General features: G+C 49.2%; 1 protein-coding gene across 2 annotated transcripts; it reads right to left on the bottom strand.

The window, feature by feature from the left end:
* Positions 1 to 11,512: 11,512 nt before the first annotated feature.
* C15H16orf54 (chromosome 15 C16orf54 homolog) lies at positions 11,513 to 13,943 on the bottom strand. Of its 2 annotated transcripts, none has more exons than XM_060123567.1 (2): positions 13,876 to 13,943; positions 11,513 to 13,252 (listed from the first exon to the last, which is right to left on the bottom strand). In XM_060123567.1, exon 2 carries the CDS (start codon positions 13,250 to 13,252, stop codon positions 12,578 to 12,580), a length of 675 nt encoding a protein of 224 aa, XP_059979550.1. In that variant the 5' UTR covers positions 13,876 to 13,943; the 3' UTR covers positions 11,513 to 12,577. The 2 variants fall into 2 exon arrangements, with proteins under 2 accessions (XP_059979550.1, XP_059979551.1); XM_060123568.1 differs by having other exon boundaries at positions 13,881 to 13,916.
* Between the last annotated feature and the right edge of the window lie 7,674 nt (positions 13,944 to 21,617).

The following is a 21,617-nucleotide window of genomic DNA, read 5'->3' as shown; positions in this document are numbered from 1 at the left end:
AGCCAAGGAGGCTACACTGGCAGTGGGATAACACGGTTTCATGCAACTCTCACGATTTCACTTCTTTAAGTCCAGTGGCCAACAGAACACTCTCAAGTTAGCCTGGGCTAAAGTCCCACTCTGTCATGTACTGCTTGTGGGACCTCGAAGGACTGACTTCACCTCTGCTCACCTCAGTTTCCTAATCTGTAAAATGGGTCTAGCCAACTTTATGGATTTCTTTGGATGATAATTAACACAGAGTAAGTGCTTAGTAAATGTTAGAAATTACCATTATTGGGCTTCCCTGGTGGCACAGTGGTTAAGAATCCACCTGCCAACGCAGGGGACACAGGTTTGAGTCCTGGTCCCACATGCCACGGGGCAACTAAGCCCGTGCGCCACAACTACTGAGCCTGTGCTCTAGAGCCTGCGAGCCACAACTACTGAGCCCACGTGCCACAACTACTGAAGCCCGTGGGCCTAGAGCCCGTGCTCCACAGCAATAGAAGGCACTGCAATTAGAAGCCCGCGCAGCGCAACAAAGAGTAGCCCCCGCTCGCCGCAACTAGAGAAAGCCGCGCACAGCAAGAAAGAACCAAAGTAGCCAAAAATAAATAAATAAAATAAATAAAGTTATTAAAAAAAAAAAAGAAATTACCATCATTCATCTGTTCTAAGAAGCACTTTTTTCCCCACACACACTGAAGTCATATTTGGTGTGTGGGAACAAATGGTGTAGTCAAGGGGGTCTAATGGTCACTGTCAGCCAGGCATTGGTTGTCACGTAGCCGTGTGGCCTGTGCCTGTGGCTTGTAGATCGAACATGATAACGATCTATGTGGAAAAGAACTCTTTCAACAAGTATAAAATAGAAATTGTAAGTGATAAGAAAGCACTGGTTTGACAATTTTCTTTTTGAGTAATAGTATGTGTGTTTTACAATCAATGGCATCTTATATGTGAGGATATGTGATACCCGTTTTGATGCTCAGCGGGAACATTACACTTGGTCGATGCCCATGTTGTACTGGTTACTCAGTATTTCACCTCTTGCCTGTGGCTGCTGTTACCACCTTTTTGGTTGGAGGTGAGAAACCTGCTGATTCCTCACTCCTGGGCTCCCAAACGGACTCCATCACGCATCCCTCCTAAAATGAGACCCCCATTGGGTGCTGAAGGCCCTTTAGGATTTGGTTCCATGGGGATATCATTAGTTGGGAGAGGTACAGAGCAGCTGGGGCCAGAGCCAACGTCAGTTAGGGAGTAAGGGAGGGTGGTGGGAGTCCGTGTTCAGACGTCAAACTTCCTTCCATGTTGAGTCAGGACTCAGAAGTCTAAGCAGTGGGTCTAAATGCAGTCCCCCAAATATGCATACACACACACACACCCCTGAGGTCTTGCCCACCTGTGTGGCCCCTCCTACCCTCACCCCAAGCCTAGGGTTCGCCTCTCTCTAACCCTTCTGGATGGATCTGGGAGGAACCAGAGCATGAGGGCTCCCAAGGGTGAAGGTGGTCCCCAAGGTGACTCCTCCTGGAAGGGCTCCAGTCTGGAGCTGCCTCTCGCCTCCCAGAACCTACTCTCTCCTCTGCCCTTTGCCAGGAGGAGAGAAAAATGGGTCTCATCCACAGAGGTTCCTTCTTCAGGGGGAGTCTGGGGGTGCCAGTCTGCCCTGAGGGAGCTATTCTACCCCTTTGCTCCTTTCTCAACCTTGGAGACCAGCGATGGGCCAGGGGCAGATGAGCTACCTCAGATGTGAAAGCTCCAGACCGACCAAGACCTTCACCCTTCAAGCACCAAACATACGCTGAGGAGCACCCTGGACTCCGTGCTTTCACTGCTGAGGGCCTGGGTTCAATCCCTGGTGCAGCCAAAAACAAAACAAACAAAAACCCCACAACAACGCTGGGCAGAAATGGACACTGCGTTTGGTGATGTCCTGAACTGAAGGGGCCATTCTCACAGGACACAGCCCAGAGATGCCACCTGGGGCTGTACCTGTGCTCTGTAATACACACCTCCATCTTGGGGCCCTCCTGTCCTTTTTCCAGGGAAAACATGGACACGCTCAGCTAGGCAGCCTTCCCTGCTCCAGGGAATTTAGATCTCTGAGTCCCAGCTCCTCAGATCTGAAGGGGAATTAACTGAAACTTCAGAGAACTAGGGGCACTTCTGGGTGTCAGGACAGGACAGGGAAATGGGGACCCAGGAAGAGCAGGGAACTGAAAGGCAAAACCTTGGGGATCTAGGAGGGAATCAGAGCCTAGTAGAGGCAGAAGGGAGGTGTGTACCAGGAGTCTCAAACTCAAATGCCTCTAGGACTCAAGCAGATGTGACAGACGGGGGAGGTTAGAATAAGACATAGGGGCCCATGTCGCCAACTGGAGAATGCAGGCTGCACCCACAGCATCCCAATTAAAAAAGGAAAAAGCAAGCTCCCAGGCTGAGTCTCCAGCTCATCCTTGATCACAGAAGTGAACCAGCCCTACAGGAAGATCCCAGATTCGAGCCCTGGGTGGGGATTCCCTCACCAGTGGAAAAGAAAATGGATCCTGGGCAGGCAAAAGCAATCCATGCCCTCCTTGCAGGGGATGGATTTCTAGGCAGAGGAGACTGTGTGGGCAAAGGTTCAGGAGTGGGAAATGGCTAGGATTGTTTGGTGTAAGATTTGAAGCTGGGATCAGGAGAGGCGAGATGACAAGATGCTGGGCTGGGTCCAGACCACAAAATGGTAGGTCAGAGGACTTGGACTCTGTCCCGAGAACAGTCAGATTGAAGCTGGAAAGTGAGATAAGCATATTTGCGGGAAGATCTATTTGCGGGGGCCGGGGTGGCTGCAGGCAGACCAAGAGGAGGCTGATGTGGCCACTCAGAGGGCTTGAATGGGGGTCACGGCAATGGGTTGGCAAGAAGGGAAGGTAGGCAAGGGAAACAGCATCTGCAAAAGCTCAGAGGGCAGATGGAGCCTGATGGGTTCAGCGCAGTGGGAAGAGTTGGGTGTGGCTGTGAGGGTGGGGAGACGGGGTGAGTGGCAGGAGAGGAATCTCCCGTTTCACCTGGTGTCTATCTGGCTACACTGCCTTCTTGCCTGACCCGCCTGGGGCTAGGCTTGGACGATTTCCCCAGGCTGCCCCACATGCAGTATAAAGCCCATGCCCATTAGAGCAAATGTGCCCCTCGAATCAGGTGCAAATCAGGTCAGCATGTAACGCATCATCACCGCCAGCTGGTGGGTGAGAAGGGAACACACATGTGACTGAGGGCTCCTGCTCAGCACGCGTAGGTCTCTTTCTCAGTTAATGCTGCTGGGGGCAGGGATGTTAGCGTCTCCATTTGACTCATGAGGAAACTGAGGCTTTATGAAGTTAAGAATGCTGTTCAGGGTCATAGATCAATAAAATGGTGAAGCAGGATTCAAAAATAAGTATTTGTTGAAAGTCTACTACGTGCCAGGCACTATTCTAGACGCTGGACATACAACAATGAGTAAACAGTGAAGAAGTCCTGTCCTCATGGAGTTTATATTCTAGCGGGGCTCTGTGGGAGCCTGGGGGGTGTGGAGTGGGGGAGGGGAGAACAGACAATGAAAAAAATAGCTAAGAATACCGTCAAATCCCCTATGGCCACCAGAGGACACTTCAGTCACACCACCTTCCAATTTCATCTTCTGATTCCATCTTCCTTCCAGGTTCCAAAGATATTAGCCAAGGAGGCTATGAATACTGTACAGCATCTGCTCAAGAAGGAAAGCTGAGGAGGGGTGTGCAGCAGTCTCATCTTCCATCCACTTTTCCAGCTTCATCTCCTCATCAGATCCCCACCCAACCGCCCAAGGTATCTCAGTGACTTCAAGGCCCTGTGTACTCCGGAGACGACCAAGACTCATTCACTCACCAACCCATCCACCCCCCCACCCTCACCCTCCTGCTAACATTTACCCACCTGCCCACCCCTCTTCCACCTACCCTCCTGCCCATCCACCCCCGCCTTGCATCTACCCATCCCCCTTCCCACCCCTCCACCCACCCACCTACTGGGGTACTCAGTCTAGAGGGTCAGGGAAGACAAGAGGTCAGACCGGGTTGGCAGAGTCAGTGAACTCAATGGGCACGAGCTTTAGTGAGCCAAGGCCAGTGAAAGCTGAAAGCATTTAAAAACGGCAAGACATTATTAGCAAACCACACTATATCTGAAAAACATTCAACTTTGGACCTTTGAAAAATCCCACTGTGCTATTATGCGGTGTGGACACGTATATTAATTTTATCGCTAGCCCTCCAAGACAATACGGTAGGTAAAACACCATAAATGTTTCAGTACCTCCGTACTTTGTTCTAATCACTTCCTGAGGAACAGAACATTTTGGCAGTTAGTAAGTAACTGCTTTTAAGACCTGCTTTCTGAGGCCCTAAGTAACTCAGCTTGTAAGACCAGACTACAAAGATATGAAGAGAATCTGATCGTGAAGCTGTGAATAACATCTCACTGTGCACGTCAGATTTACCCCAGATAATGTGGGCTTTCTTTATTCAGGTAGGTAGTGCTCTTTGGATCCCTGGACCTAGGATAGCACACTTAGAAAATGATCAGAGGCAGAGATCCTCACGTATACCTCTAGTCTGGTGGGTCACTGGGTCACCTATTTCTTCTCCCAGCTCTTGAGCTAGAATTTTTCGAAGACTTAGCACCAACAAAGAACCATCCCATAAGTCACTTTCTTCTTGATATTTGGCTGTTTTTAACCAAGGGAAAGTTTCTCTTTTGGAATACCACATCAGTATATGAAGAACAATGCTGGTTTCTTAAAGGCTGGATAAAAAGTCATGCTTCCCACATTAAAAAAACAAACAATAAAGGCCCCTGAACTGTAATCTCACCAAGAACCAAAAATATCTTATTTTTACGTTTTGCATGATTTGCTTTGCTTTCTCAGAATATTAGAAGCCAGAAGGGGAATTCATTGAGACTTGGCAGCCTTTTAGGTAAAGGACTGTACTAACGTATGTTTGTATTATTGGTATAGTAATTACCCAAATGCATGGGAGATTTCAAGGGCTAGACTAAGTCTTGCATTTTAAAATTCCAATCTAATTCATTCCAATGGATGAAAAGTCCGTCAGGGGAAAGATAGAAGATGCAAAAGAACTGTTTCAGTGACCTATCTGAGGCAGCCATTCAGGGATGCTCTGTGTATGATAATTAAAACAGAACCAAAAAAGGTCCATACATCTTTCCTGACACATCATTGATCCTCTCCTGTGTTTTCACTTGTTAATTATTGCTTGCCGGATGCGGTGAATTTCACCTTGCTCAGCACCAGATAGTCTTCTGTATGATTCGTTAGGCAGATCCAAAGCAGTGCTCTGTCTAGTGGATTATTTTCTACTGCTAAGCCATGACTTTCCCAAGTGCACTGCCCACGGCCTTGTGACGTTTTCCAGCCTGGCTGGTGGGAAGAGGCCCTGGCTTCGTGTGAGGCCCTGGGCACTGCTGCCTTAGCCCTTTCACATGGCTCTTCTCTGGGCCTCAGGTGGTTTTCTCACACATGTGTGTTGATCAGTTCTTTGCTGAACAGTACGCGAGAAGGACCCACAGCAGATCTTGGGGTTCTCTCTTCTCTGAGCCCGCAGGTTGGAAACTCTCTCAAGCAGTAAGCTGGACAATCTTAAAAGGACAAGTCCCCTTTCCTTCCTCCCTCCCTCCTTCCCTCTCTCTCTCTCTCTCTCTCTCTCTCTTTCTTTTTTATATTTTGGCTGTGCCGCATACCTTGTAGGATCTCAGTTCCCTGACCAGGGATTGGACCCGGGCCATGGCAGTGATGGTGTCGGATTTCAACCACTAGGCCCCCAGGGAACTCCCTCCTTTGCTTTCCTTTCCCTCTGGGATTTCGTTGTTTTCATGACTGTCTTTCATTGCTTGCTGTTCAGTGTTTTGAAAACTGTTGTTCCGTGTGTTTTGTCTGGTTTGGTGGTGGCAGTGGAGGTTGTTTCAGGCAGAAGGGTAAACCCAGTCCCTGTTCCTCCACTTGGTGCAAAGGGGAGTCCTGGTGGCACCCGTATTCCTTGATGCTCCTCAGGTGGTGCCAGTGTGAGGCACCTCACAGACCTCTTTCTTCTGCCTGAAATGCTTCTCTCCATTGCATAGAATCTTTCATTATCTCCTCCCCTCCATTTCCTCTGTTCTCTTTTTCTGGAACTTCTATTAGGTAAATATTGAATGAATTGATCCTTTATCTCTTAATGTTGCTTACCTGTTTTCCATTTCTTTGTCATTTTCCTCTACCTCCTGAGAGATGTTTAAAAACTTTTTCCTCCCACACCTTCCTTTAGAAGGAACTTTTTCATTTGGGCAATCAAATTTGCAATTTCCAAATTATATTAGAATTTCCAGTTACAAAAGACATTATGATGCACTGCCTTCCTAGAAGCCTCTGCCGGTTTCCTGGTGTATTATCTTATTTATGTGTTTCCTCCAAGGCTGGTTGTTTTGTCTCTTCACCTTAATGCTTTTTTGGCACCACTGAAAATTAGTAAGAGGAGGCCCACATTGTTCTACGTGGTAGCTGAGTGGTTCTAGGTCCCCAGCAGCCCTGTTCCTGGACAGGCTGCAAGCTCTGCGGGCCGGTGTGTTAATTGATTAAAATGCTTCACTTAGAAGCATCAGAGGGTTTTGTCCCCCTCCCCGCCCCCACCGCAGGTGACATTTGGCAATGCCTGGAAACATCCCTTCACAACTAGCGGTATGCAACTGACACCTAGTTGCTACAGGCCGGAAATGCTGCTAAATATCCCACAATGTACAGGAACACAAAGAATTATCTGGCTCAAATGTCAACAGCGTGAAGGTGGGGAAAACCCTGATTTAAGATCATCTGAGAGCAGGACGTCCCACCTCCAACCACCAAAGTCCAACACAAAGAGGGACCCTCCATACCCACTTCAGGGGCCTTCCCAGGCACTTGTTCAAGTTTGGTTTTCTGTTTTGTGGGTTTTTAAAATATTTATTTATTTATTTTGGCTGCGCCAGGTCTTAGTTGCGGCATGCAGGATCTTCCTTGCGGTATGCGGGCTCATGGTTGCAGCATGCGGACTCTTAGTTGCAGCATGCAGGATCTAGTGTCCCGACCAGGGATCGAACCCAGGCCCCCTGCATTGGGAGCGCGGAATCCTACGCATTGAGTCACCAGGAAAATCCCTCAAGTTTGTTCAGAAGGGATCTCCGACCGGTGTTTCCTGAGCCACATGTGGCCTACAGGCTTGTTTCTTTGGATTTTATAGGTTTATAGATTCATATACATATATATAAAGTGGTCTTAACATTTTGGTTGATTTTACCTAAAAACCCAAATTTCTAGCTTCTGCTGGAAAATCAGAAGGATGGACATGATTGGTGGAGCCGAGTGGCAGCTGCCCTTACAGACAGGTGTGAAGTCTTTTCTCGCCTCTGTCCCCTGGTCCACATCACTCTTCACCTATATCTCTGACTTGGCCTATTTATGCATGTGAATTCATGACCCCTGTGGTTGTTTGTTTGTTTTTTTTTGGGGGGGGGCGTGTCGTGTTTTAATACTGGGGTAAGTACTGACTCTGTAATCAAGGATGACTGTGGAGAGGTTCTGAGATAATCTTTTTTTTTTTTTTTTAAATAAGTTTATTTGTTGTTGGCTGCATTGGGTCTTCGTTGCTGTGCGCGAGCTTTGTCTAGTTGTGATGAGCGGGGGCTTCTCTTCATTGCGGTACAGGGGCTTCTCATTGTGGTGGCTTCTCTTGTTGCAGAGCACCGGGGCACGGGCTTCAGTAGTTGTAGCACACGGGCTCTAGCGCGCAGGCTCTGTAGTTGTGGCGCACGGGCTTAGATGCTCCGCAGCATGTGGGATCTTCCCAGACCAGGGCTCGAACCCATGTCCCCTGCATTGGCAGGTGGACTCTTAACCACTACGCCACCAGGGAACTCCCTGAGATAATCTTTTAGTTAATCATCTTGTTTTCTCTCCCACTGGTACTATTACTTTAGAATAATAGCAGGATGTCTGTAGGAGGACCATATCTGCCACAGTCAGAGGCAGAGACCTGCGGATCATCAGGGAGGCCCGGAGCTGAAGCTATGGGTGTCAGTGGGACTGCCCAGGAAGACTGTGTCGAGGGAAAGCAAAGGCTGAAGAAGGCAGAGAGCAAAAGAATCAGAGAAGATGGCAGACAGAGGGAAGGGAATTCAGATGTACGTGGAGTCACAGAAGCCAAGGGAAGAGCACATGTCAAAAAGGGAATCAGGACTTCCCTGGTGGTCCAGTGGTTAAAACTCTGTGCTTCCACTGCAAGGGCCGTGGGTTCAATCCCTGGTCGGGAACTAAGATCCCACATGCTGCACGGTGTGGCCAAAAAGTTAAAAAAAAAAAAAGAATCAAAACGTCTAATGCTGCCCACAGGAGGCTGAGCGGTATCCTTTGATTAAAACGTGTAGGTCATGATTTGGGGGAAAGCAGTTTCTAGAGAGTGCAGGAAGTGTATAGAAGCCTGTGGCAGGTTGCAGAGTGATGGGAAGATGAGAAAATGTAGACTGCTAGGACAGACAGCTCTTTCCAGAAGTTTGGCTGCAAAGATTTGAACTTGGTTATAGAGGAAATCATCTGTTTTTTGTGATATTTTGAATGGTATAACCTGACAAGCACATCCCTGCTGTGAAACATCTAGAAATGCTACATAAAATCAAGTAAACATCCTTTACAAAGCACAGCTGGGTTTCAGGAAACTAAGGGGAATCCCTGGAGCCACACACGAAGAGGTAAATTGAAAACCAAAGCTAAGGGAGCTCATGGGCAGTTGTAGATCTTGGCAATATGAAGGGTTTGGGTTTTATATCCACGGAGATTTTGGAGGCCTTACCTGGGGCGTTGAAAACTGAGACCCTAATATACAGCTCAGCCCCTTAAAGGGTGGCAACCCTCAGTGGAAAAGCAGATTAGGAAAAAAAAAATCTTTCCATCAGCCCATAAAGCACAAAAGAACCTCGTGGGTCTCACCCTGAGATCTAGAGGCAATAGAAAGTCTCCCCTGAGAATTCATAACCAAAGGTGTGCCCTCATTTAAATTTGGGGTTCAAATTTACACCATTTGCATAGTCTCGGAAGCCCAAATAAAATGAACAAATAATGTGGTCCAGGGTTCGTTATTCCCCTGAGGCATCCTTGGCAGGAGCAAACACAGAAGCTCGCTAGAGAGACACCCTGGAACTAGTCACCTGGATTCTTACTAAGGCCCTGTTGAAGCTGAGTTCACAACCCCAACTTAGAAAACAAGAGGAAGCCATCTGTCACGAAGGAGAGTGAGCAGACACCCTAGAACTTGGAACTCCAGAATTATTGGGTGAAGGGCCATACAGGAAGTGCGTTTCATTTTATTTTATTTTTAAAATTTATTTATTTATTACTTTTGGCTGCGTTGGGTTTTCGCTGCTGTGTGCAGGCTTTCTCTAGCTCTGGCGAGTGGTGGCTTCTCTTGTTGCAGAGCATGGGCTGTAGATATGCAGGCTTCAGTAGTTGTGGTACGTGGGCTCAGTAGTTGTGGCTCAAGGGCTCTAGAGCTCAGGCTCAGTAGTTGTGGTGCACAGGCTTCATTGCTCCACGGCATGTGGGATCTTCCCGGACCAGGGATCGAACCCATGTCCCCTGCATTGGCAGGCAGATTCTTAACCACTGCTCCACCAGGGAAGCCCAGGAAGTGCGTTTTTTTTTTTCACATGTTGGGGGTAGGAGTTTATTAATTAATTAATTAATTTTTTTGCGGTGTTGGGTCTTCGTTTCTGTGCGAGGGCTTTCTCTAGTTGTGGCAAGCGGGGGCCACTCTTCATCACGGTGCGCGGGCCTCTCACTATCGCGGCCTCTCATTGCGGAGCACAGGCTCCAGACGCGCAGGCTCAGTAGTTGTGGCTCACGGGCCTAGTTGCTCCGCGGCATGTGGGATCCTCCCAGACCAGGGCTCGAACCCGTGTCCCCTGCATTAGCTGGCAGATTCTCAACCACTGCACCACCAGGGAAGCCCCAGGAAGTGCGTTTTAAATGTCAAATAGCATAAAGGAAGAACTCAACATGAGAAAGTGATAAGATGGTGTGGTTTTTTTTTTTTTTTTTAATTTTTGGCCACACCCCAAGGCACGTGGGATCTTAGTTCCCCAGCCAGGGATTGAACCCACACCCGCTGCAGTGGAAGCATGGAGTCTTAACCACTGGACCACCAGGGAAGTTCCAGTGAGATGGTGTTCAAAATGAAGAGGAGATGTTTAAAATAAAGAGGAGAAACGGTAAAACAAATGTATCTATGAATCCGTCTACTTATTCATTCATTCTCCTTTCTTTGGGCTCCTGCTGTGTTTTAGATCCTGTTCTGGGTCTGGGGCTATAAAGGTGACTTTGGGGACAGCAAGCTGGACTTTGCCTCAGGGAGATCACATTCACCCATGCATGGGTGTAGGTATCCATCTTTCATTTTACTGTATCCTTAGATGTCACAGCTAGAAAAGTCCCAAGAGAGCATCTGTTCAACTTTCAACTCTCTTGTTGTAAAGAGAAAGAATGTGAGGCCCAGTAATACAAAAAGTACTTTTCTCCAAGAGTGAGTGATAGAACCAGATAGAGAACTGGGGCCTTGTCCCTGGTGTCCCTTCCCCACCATCCTGCCTCTGCTGACCCCTTGGCATGCAGGCCTCTAAGCTCTGAGCGTGGTTTCTCGGTTCTGTGTCCCTGAGGGACAGTTCATGCTTCCTGGGCAGAGTCCCCACAACCCAGTCCTGTCAGCTGATGGTGACAACGAGAAGTGACATAGTTACCTGGCTTGTGAGTGACAGAGGTGGGACAGCAGCCCCGATCTTGTATCAGTTATGTCTTCCTGTCTTATCTCACCTCCCTCCACCCCCACCCCTGCCACTAGAGAGACTGAGATCTCCCTGAGGGCGGGGGCCAGGTCTGATTCCTCCCTCCTCAGGGCCTGGCTCAGGGAAGATGCTGGGAACACAGGCTGGATGAGTGCAGCCGGGGGTGGGGGGGTGGATGTCCCTCAGCCAGGGGGCTTCTAAAGCCCTGGCTGCTCGTCCAACTCCTGGCATCCAAGGGGTGAGAAGGGAGGTCCAGGCCCAGGTGCTCTCTGGCCCTCTGAGGAGGAAGAGCAGAGTGTTGGCCTCTGCCTGACAGCATTTCCGGGGTGTGGGTGAACTTGGTGGCAGGGCGGGGGAGTTCCTGGCCAGCATTAAGTAGCACAGGATGGCTGCTCCCCATGCAGGGCTCTCATCCATCACAGCACTTCTCAAGGGTGGTCTCAGGGTGGCACCAGACTGTCCAACACTTTCCTAATACTGGCTGAGCCTTTCGACAAAGCAGAGCAGATCTCTGGGTCGATGCCTCCGGCAGGAAACAACGTCTACTTACAACTATATACCTTTGTTTACACTGTATTTGTTTCCATGTTTTACCTTCTATTTCTGACAAGTGATACTTGGTTTTCCATTTACAGAAGGGATACAAAACAGATTCCTTGTAAAATGAATTTATTAAGCAAATGGTAAACCAATTTAAAGAAAAATATAAAGTACAGGCGGTAACTGACATGGCAAAATCCTAACATTCAGGACTGAGGTTTGAGAAGTCAGAGCCCAGCGAACGGAAACTCCTTCGCCTCCCCCCAACACCTGGCTCTGCGCCCAGAGGGGAGGTCAGCTGATACAGATATTGGGGCTCCATTTTTGTGGGGTGGAGCATCATAAGTAAGCCTGTCTTGGGGCAACTCTGTCTCTCTGGACCGCTCCAAGAAGCTGGGAGGGAAGACGGCCAGGGGCCACGTTCTGGGAGAACGTTCCTTTCCACACCGGATCGAACTCAGATCTCCTTGGCTTGGGCTTCCCTCACCGTGGAAGGGTAAGATCCAGAGGGCTGAGATGCGGCGGCCTCGAGAGGACATGCTGCCCGCCGGCCTTTTGCGGCTCTGGGTCCCAGGTGCAGGCAAGAGATGGCCTCTTGTTGCGGTGGGGGTCAAAGCCACAGTTTATATGTAATAAGACGCTCTTTTGCCTGACCTTGACCTCTCTGTATGTTTTTCTGGAGGGATGATGTGGCTCTGGGAAGCTGGATTCCTGTCATCTCCTGCTAGCACGGCTGACCCTTGTCATCACCACACTCTGTTCTTCTGCATCCTCGGGGCCCTCACTCCGATGTCGGCATCTTAGGCACACACTGAACGAGGGTGGGAGCCGCGGCGTTGATGCTATTCCCTGTCTGTCTGGTACCTTGAGTTCTTCATCTGGAATGCGATCTTGGCAGTTTCTGGCCCAGAGGTGGCTGCAACTCCAATTCTCTAAGCCCCCGCCCCGGGCAGCTAAGCAAAGGCACCTCTGAGCTTGCCCCGCAGCGCAGGCTCTGTCCACACCCAGGTTGCCCAGGCCCAGATCCAGGGGAACTGAAACCCAGAAGTTAAAGGCCTGGGAGGGGCATTCTTTCCCGGGGCTTCAGCTGTCAGCTCAGGTTCTCAGGAGCCTCAGGGTCTTAGGATCCCTCTGAGGTTGGGCCTCCCCCAGGGGTCTCTGGGAGGCCAGTCCTCCAGGCCCTGGGGATTCAGAAACTCACGCTGGTCCGGGCTTCACGCCTCCAGAAAGCTGAGATCTGCTCCAGGGTGACCCGAGGCTGGAGGCCCCACTCAGGATCGGGGCTTCCTGGTCGCAGCCTCCGGGCCTGGGGGCTCCCGGGATACGCACTGGCCTCTGGCCTCTGTTCAGGCTCAGCCCAGCTCACCAGGCCTGGGGTGTGGGGCCTCTCCTCCCAGACCTGGGGCCTCCAGAAGGTGCTACGGGTTGGGGCATTTGGTGGGGTCTGGGGCACCAAGGAGCTGGGAGGGGAGTATGGGGCTGAAGGGGCAGGTGGGGCTGTCACTCGTGCCTCCAAGGCGCCCCCCTGGGTGGGTGGGTCTGGGGCCCAGTCCATCAGCAGGGGGACCGCGGAGCCATACCAATCCTCGGAGCGCTCTCGGGGGGTGCCCGTGGGCTCAATCCATAGCTCTCCTCCCGGGCGCCAGACCAGGGTGGGTGCGCAGATGCTGGGGTCTGGGCGGAGGGAGCGGCGGAACAGGCGTTCGGCCAACACGGCTGTGGTCAGGAGGAAGACAGCAGCCAGGGCGGCCAGGGCCAGCATGATGGGGACACAGGGCCCGCAGGGCAGCGGGGGCCATGAGGAGGCCTCTGATGCAGGGGGCCCCTCCATGTGCCCAGAGGGCTGCTCTGGGGTCGGAGGCATCTGGAGAGATGGGGTCAGGAGAGGAAGCACATGAGACAGGGTTGGCACGATCAGGAGAGAGAGGGGCCAGGGGAGCAGGCTCAGCAACATCTGGCTGGAGAAACAGACCCAGGCAGACAGAGGAGCCCGGAGGACCCAGAAACGGCGGGAAGGAGCCAGATGGCCAGAGAGATGGGGCCCACCCCGGTCTGCAGCCAGGCCCTCCTGTTCAGAATCCCCAGGCCCTTTCTGGAAGCTGCATTTTCCTCCCAGACTCCAGGGTGCCTCAGACAAAACTGAACTCAAACTCAAAGAACCCAAGGGCTTCTTTCCTCCTGCCTCAGCCCGCTCATGCCTTGCTTAGAAGAAGTGCTGGGTGAGGAAAGAGAGCCTCCGTCCCAGCGCTGCCCCTGCGTGTGGGCCCCGCTCCCGGCCACCTTGGCGGCGCCCTGGCTGCTCCTTTGCCCTCACAACTCTCCTTGGAGTTGGTCTTGTTCTCTGCAGGCTCCCCTGAGTTTGCTGTTGTGCTAGGTCTCAGGTGCCACCTCTGCACCTGTCCCCGCCTCTCTGGCTTTGCCCAGTCTCTGTCTGCCTCTGGCTGTCCCCCAGGTCCCCCACCTGCAGGGGCCTCCTGCATTCCTCACCTCACCTCAGTCAGTCTCTGGGCTCCTGGCTCGCCCTCAGAGCCGCTCTTCCCTGTGCGAGCCAAGGGTGCAGGGCAGCTGCCTCAGATGAGGGCGGAAGGGAGGGCACCACCTGTTGCTGGGCAACTGTGCCCTGGATCTCCCAGCCCCCACAGAGTGTTTCCAAGGCAACCTGGGGGGATGTGGTCACTGCGGTGGGGAGGCGTTTCCTGGTGAGAGGTGGGGCCGGAATGGGCAGTGGTTCTGTTGAACTCAGTGTCACCCCACAGTCAGGCCCCAGGCCCCAGAACAATTACCTGGAAGCCAAGAGAGAGAGACAGAGCCCATCCAGACCACCAAGGTGGCTTGCTCTACCTGCCCGCAGGTGGCTGCTGTGTCCCTGCCCTGCCCACTGGGCCCCACCATACCCACTCCTGCTATCTGTCCCCACACACCTTCCTGCTTGCCCACCTTCTCCATGCACTTCACTAACATATATTTTCTTGTCCTCAGACCATTTAGCCCCAATTTTGGTTGGAAACTATCTGTGAGGTGAGGCTCAGGTAGCAAAAATGTCAGGCCTCTGGGAAGGATCCAAGGCTAGAAAGTATGCTGAGGCCTCTCTCCAAGACCACGAACATTTGTCATCTCGGCTCCTTTCTCCTGGTGCTTAGTGTTAAGGAGAGAATCATCAGCTCCTGGACTGGGAGCCTTTCAGAGACTGTCTAGAATCGACTCACTCACTGACAGATGGCAGGTAAGCCCTAAATAAGGGAGGTGTTGTGTTCTAAGTCACACACCTCATGTATATAGGAGGATGGGGGAAGCATAGATATAAATTCCTTCTCTGCCAAACAACGTGTACACAACAGAACTCTTCCTACGTACTCAGATTTTGTTTTGCAAAATGACAGCCATTTAATGTGAAAGGCTACAAAAAATATGTTGAAATGTTAGTGTCTTACCAAAGAAGGTCACAAAGGCAGCCTGACTCAGATTGCTCTGTCCTTGCGGTTTGGAGGGAAGGGCCAGAAGGAGTACAAAGTGTGGCAGGGGTAGGAATAGGTGGAAAGGAGAGTCCCAAGGCTCTGGCCTTAATATGCATCACCCACCGAGATTAGAATTTGATGAGATTATAAGCCTTAAAATAAAACCTGAGCTTAATACCACTGAACTGGATATGTACAAGTGGTTAAGATGGTAATTTTTGTGTGATATGTATTCATGACGATAAAAAGTTTTCTTTTTAAAAGAAATTCCAAATAAATAAAACCTGAAAATTGTTATGTATGTTCTCTTGTAATTAGTCTTTCTTTTAAAAAAAATTAAAGCTCTAGAACAGCAAACATTATTCAGAACCACAGGGCTTCCCTGGTGGCACAGTGGTTAAGAATCCACCTGCCAATGCAGGGGACACGGGTTCCAGCCCTGGTCCAGGAAGATCTCACATGCCGCGGAGCAACGAGGCCCGTGCGCCACAACTACTGAGCCTGCGCTCTAGAGCCTGCGAGCCACAACTACTGAGCCCGCGGGCCACAGCTACTGAGCCCGCGCACCTACAGCCTGTGCTCCGCAACAAGCCACCGCAATGACAAAGAGAAGGCCCCGCTTGCCACAACTAGAGGAAGCCTGCACATAGCAACAAAGACCAAATGCAGCCCAAAATAAATAAATTAAATAAACTAAAAAACAAACAAACCAGAAAGACCAGGTATGATTTTTTTTGTTGTTGTTCCTAAGGTATCAAACTGGCTGTTTTGATTCTTAACTGTTTTTCATCACTTACAAAAAGGCTTAAAAAATTCTAACTGGTTCCTCAAGAAATTAAACATAGAATTACCATATGTCCAGCAATTATATGTCTACATATGTGCAAAAGAATTGAAAGCAGAGACACAAACAGATATTTTCACATTAATGTTTATAGCAGAGTTATTCACAAAAGCCAAAAGGTGGAAAGAACTCAAATGAACTCAAACGTCCATTGATGGATGAATGGATAAACAAAATGTTTATATTATATATAAAATATTGTTTATATCATACATATTATTCAGGCCTAAAAAGGAAGGAACTTCTGAAACATGCTACAACATGGATGAACCTTGAAAACGTTATGCCAAGTGAAATAAGGCAGACACAAAAGGACAAATACTGTAGGATTCCACTCATATGAGGTCCCTGGAGTGGTCAGGCTTCAAGAAACAGAAAGTAGAATGGTGGTTGCCAGGAGCTGGTGTTTAATGGGTCTAGAATTTCAGTTTGAGGACTTCCCTGGCGGCCCAGAAGTTAAGGCTCCTCGCTTCCAATGCATGGGGCACGGGTTCAATCCCTGTTCGGGGAACTAAGATCCTGCATGCCGCATGGTGTTGCCAACATATATGTATGTATGTATGTGTATATATATATATATATATATATATATATATATATATACACACACACATAATTTCAGTTTGATGAGATGAAAAAGTTCTGGAGATGGAGGATGGTGACGGTTGCACAACAATGTGAATGCACTTAATGTTACTGCACTGTGCACTTAAACATTGTTAAAATGGGGGAATTCCCTGGGGGTCCAGTGGTTAGGACTCAGTGCTTCCACTGCAGGCGGCACAGGTTCAATTCCTGGTCGGGGAACTAAGATCCCATAAGCCACGCAGTACGGCCAAAAAATTAAAAAATAAATAGGATATAAAATAAAAATTGTTAAAATGGTAAATTTTATGGTATATATATTTTACCACCATGAAAACTTTAAATCATAGTATAAGAAATTGAAACATAAAGAGGAAAATGATTCCTTACAATTTCCTCACTCCCAAATAAACCTGCATTTTTTTTACAGGCTTCTGCAGGGTAGGGAGCAAAACCCAGGTATTCTGACCCCTAGCTTCCTCCCCCTCCACCATGCAAGAATTTCTGAAAAAAGGAATCAGGAAGTTACTCAAGGAGTGTGTGTAAAAGGGAAGTCTCTGGTCAGGAGTCTGGAAAACAGGCCTTTGTGCAGGAGTCTTCTGGTTGACAGGGTGCTCCTGGATCCAAGTGTTCTGGGATGAGCCTGGCTGTGCTTGGAACCAGTTAAACTTTTTTTTTTTTTCCTTAAAGCTCTTCCACTTTAATCTCCTTTAGGATTTTCTTTGAACTCCATATGCATTTTATTTCCCCCCACCCTTTATTTTCTTTTTTGGCCCACCTCATGCGACATGCGGGATCTTTAGTTCCCCAACCAGGAATCAAACCCGTTCCCCCTGCAGTGGCAGCACGGAGTCTTAACCATTGGACCGCCAGGGAAGTCTTATTTTTATTTTTTAATTGAAATACAGCTGTTTTACAGTGTTGTGTTGTAAAACTCTATTTCTCATACACTGTGCAGCTAGCCCATGGGCTGCTGTGTGCAGAGTTCTGCCCTTGGTGCTCTTCATTCCTAAGTGTATGTGGTGGTTTTTTAATATTTATTTATTTATTTAGGCTGCGCCGGGTCTTAGTTGCGGCATTTGAGATCTAGTTCCCTGACCAGGGATCGAACCCGGGCCCCTGCATTGGGAGCGCAGGATCTTACCCACTGGACCACCAGGGAAGTCCTTATGTGGTGGTTTTAAAACATGTCTCCAAATTCCTTTTCACTCCTCCTGTCAGAGGTAGAATCTCATCCCCTGCCTCGTAAATACCGGCTGGCCGTTGTGACTCACTTCTTTTTTCTTTTTTTTTAAATTTTATGTATTTATTTTTTGGCTGCATTGGGTCATCATTGCGGTGCACGGGCTTCTCACTGCGGTGGCTTCTCTTGCTGTGGAGCACCGGCTCTAGGCACGAGGGCTTCAATAGTTGTGGCTCGCAGACTCTAGTTGTGGCACACAGGCTTAGTTGCTCCACAGCATGTGGGATCTTCCCAGACCAGGGATTGAACACATGTCCCTTGCATTGGCAGGCAGATTCTTAACCACTGCGCCACCAGGGAAGTCCCATGACTCACTTCTAATGACTAGAATTCAGCAGAAGTGACAGTATGCCTGCCACGGCTAGGTTAAAAAATAGGGAGAGTGCTGTTCCCATGTAGCTTGGGCTCATTCCCACTCTCTACTCATCCTTGAAACCCAGTCACCATGTGTGAGGAAGCCTAAGACACAAGTAGGTGCCCTGGTTAAAGTCCCAGCAAGGGTCCCAACTGACAGCCAACGTCAACTCTCTGACCCGTAAGCAAGCTCCTTTCCAGATGACTCCAGTCCCAGGCTTCCAGCCACGTCAGTGGACGCCGAGTTATCCCCACTCAGCCCTGGCCAAAAAGCAGATTCATGAGAAAAAAAAAATATTGCTGTCTTAGGCCACTAAGTTCGAGGGTGGGTTTGTAGCAGAGAAATAGATAATCTGGAACATTCTACATCAGTGTTTCTCACCAAATGAGTAAGGACAGTACTTCAGAATAACCTGTGGGGCCTTCTCCAGGGTTCACTCTTTATCCTTATTCTTCCCCCCCCCCCGCCGTCCATTCTATTACACTGTTTTAGGGCCTGAATTGGGGAGGGTGAGGAGGAACATGGTAGCCACGAGAGCACTGAGTTGGTTAAGAAATCCCACAGGTGATTCAGATACGCCCTCCCTGTGGATGAAATCCGCTAGACCTGCTCTGTCCAATACGGTAGCCATTAGCTAGGTGTGGTTCTTCAAATTCAAATTCAGTCAAGTAAAACATTCAGCTCTTCAGTCTCACTAATTACATTTCATTTAATTAATCCACTAATTACATTGCAGCTAGTGGCCACTGTATGGACAGTGCAGCTACAGAACATTCCTGCCATCACAGAAAGCACTACTGGGCAGTGCTGCTTTAGAATCTGGCTTCCCAGACGGTCAGCAGCACCCAGAGACAGCATCAGAATGCACACTCTCAGGCCCCGCCCAGACCCACTGGATCAGAAGCTGTATCTTATCAGGATACCCAAGTGACATGTGGGCGCATGAATGTCTGAAAAGCACGGCACTAGCCAGTTCTCAACCTTGGCCGTATGTTAGAAGCACCCCGGGAGCTTTTTAAAAAGATTGAGGCTTGGACTTCCCTGGTGGTCCAGTGGTTAAGACTTCACACTTCCACTGCCGGGTGCACAGTTTCGATCCCTGGTCAGGGAACTAAGATCCTGCGTGCTGTGCGGCGCAGCCAAAAAAAAAAAAAAAAAAGCTTGAGGCTGAAGCCACACCTCAGACCAAGTAAATCAGAACGTCTGGGGAGGGACCCAGGCAACAGTCTTCAAGGTTTTCCAGGTGATTTCAATGGGCGGCCAAGGTTGAGACCCACTGCTATGGTCTACATCCTCTGGGGCTCCAAAAGCTTCTGCCCTGCAGTGGACACCTGTGGGATTGTTAGACTGACGCCACTATTTGAGGAAGTGTCTTTTCTGAATGGTTGCAGTAAGAGCCATCACATTCCTATAATGTCACCCCCACCACACACACACACACTTAACCGTAAGTTGATTGAATGCCTCAGGTATGCTGGACCAATGAGTTCTTTCCCTTGGAATTTTGGAACTGAGACTGAATGTCTCTGGGTGACTGAATCCGTTAGATGCGAGGGTTGGGAACTCTCAGTGCTCCCTCTCCCATCACGCGGACCAGAGAGAGGAGCACTGGAGAGAAAGAGAGAGATTTCTGATGCTGTTTGAGTCTCTGGTTCCATTTCCCTCCAGATGCCCAGCTATAGTCTTGTCCTTGGCTCATGCGTCCTTATAATACATTTCCCTTTGTGCTTAATAGTTTGGGTTGGGTTTCTGTGACCTGCAACCTGCAAATGCTTATTTAATATAATCCTAGGCCTGTTAACTATGTTCCAGAACAGAATTTATTTTTTTTTAAATTTTGGTCTCATGGCTTGCAGGATCTTAGTTCCCCGACCAGGGATTGAACCCGGGCCCACAGCAGTGAAAGAATCCTAACCACTGGATCGCCAAGGAACTCCTGGAACAGAATTTCCAACTAGATCCCACAGGTAACTCAAAGTTACTAAGTAAAAAACTGCTTTATTATTATTGTACAGAACATTTCTTTTTTTGTACTTTTCTATATTGTATAATATTTCATAATATTAAGAAGGCTTCCTGGGTAAAACTGCCTGATTTATTTGGGCAGCAGGCAGACAGGGGAGGGGAAGAAGCAGGCTTTCCCAGCAGTGCAGCCTCTCTGAGGAAACATCTGTTTGCAGAACTGGAGTTCTGGGCCATGTCTTCTCCAGTCAGAAGTTCCAGATGATGCCAGGCCCAGTGTATGTGGACCTCAAAGGAACAGAGATGTGGCGGCTTGGTGAGCTACCCACTGGGGTTCTTCTCACTTTTAGACTTGCTAAAGGAATTGCTAACTGACTGCCTGGTACCCCCTTCACTTCTGCTTGGATCCCACCTGCCTAATCTGGCCATGCCTACACCTTAATAGTTCTCTGTAGCGCTAAACTGAAGCCCCATCTGGAGATAACTGGACCTGATGGATCTTGAGGAAACGATCATTTGAGCTGAGTATGTTGGGGGGGGGGCCCTGCCCACAAGGTGGCTTTTGTGGGTCCTTTTTCTCCACCATGATGCTACTTGAAAAGTTAATGAGGTATATTCCAGACTGAGGCTCTCAGTGGCCAACACCTACACTCTATGTTGCATCGCTGCCCACCAGATGTTTCCAGGAGAAAGGAGGGCCCAAGGGGCTACCACAACTTTCCCCAAGTCCTATGTGTACTGAGCCTGACCATACTCAGGTTCTTAGCCTGATTCTGGCGGAGGTGGATGCTCTCAAGAAAACATCAAGGGACTTCCCTGGTGGCACAGTGGTTAAGAATCCATCTGCCAACGCAGGGGACACGGGTTCGAGCCCTGGTCCGGGAAGATCCCACATGCCGCGGAGCAACTAAGCCTGTGCACCGCAACTACTGAGCCTGTGCTCTAGTGCCCGTGAGCCACAACTACTGAGCCCGCGTGCCACAACTACTGAATCCCGCATGCCTACAGCCCGTGCTCCGCAACAAGAGAAGCCACCGCAATGAGAAGCCTGCGCACCACAACGAAGAGTAGCCCCTGCTCACTGCAGCTAGAGAAAGCCCGCATGCAACAATGAAGACCCAACACAGCCAAAAAAGAAAGAAAGAAAGAAAGAAAGAAAGAAAACATCAAACTTCATGTCCTTTACCACATACCTGACTATCACTGTCTCATTCATCAGAAAGGATTACTACCTCTATGGGTCATTAGTCACCTGAGATCCAGCTGGAGGACTCACTTGTATTCTGCTTCCAGAAAACTCGTCCATCCAAATTCATCCATCCTCTAGCTCTCCCATCCCAATGCCAAGGGGTATCAACTGGATCCTGAATACATCACTCCATTGCTGCACTTTCTACATGTAGCAGCACTGGGTGGCCAGACCTTATTTATTTATTATTGTTTCTATTGAGCCATTATTCACATACTATAAATTTCACCCTTTTCAGGTGTTCCATTCAGTGGTTTTTAGTGTATTCACAAGACTGTGCAACTACCACCACTGTCCAATTTCAGAACATTTTCATCTCCCCAAAAGGAAACTGTATACCCACTAGTAGTCACTCCCATTCCCTCCTCCCCCGCAGTCTCTGGCAACCACTATCTGCTTTTTCTCTATGAATTTGTCTATTCTGGACATTTCATATAAATGCAATCATACAATTTGTGGCCTTTTGTGTCTTGTATCCTTCACATTGCATAATGTTTTCAAGGTCCATCCATGCTATAGCATGAATCAGTGCTTCA

The sequence above is a fragment of the Lagenorhynchus albirostris genome, chromosome 15 (assembly GCF_949774975.1).
Source record: "Lagenorhynchus albirostris chromosome 15, mLagAlb1.1, whole genome shotgun sequence".
In the NCBI taxonomy this organism is placed as follows: domain Eukaryota; kingdom Metazoa; phylum Chordata; class Mammalia; order Artiodactyla; family Delphinidae; genus Lagenorhynchus; species Lagenorhynchus albirostris.
Note: the sequence above shows the minus strand (reverse complement) of the source record. Positions and strands in the feature narration are given on the sequence as shown.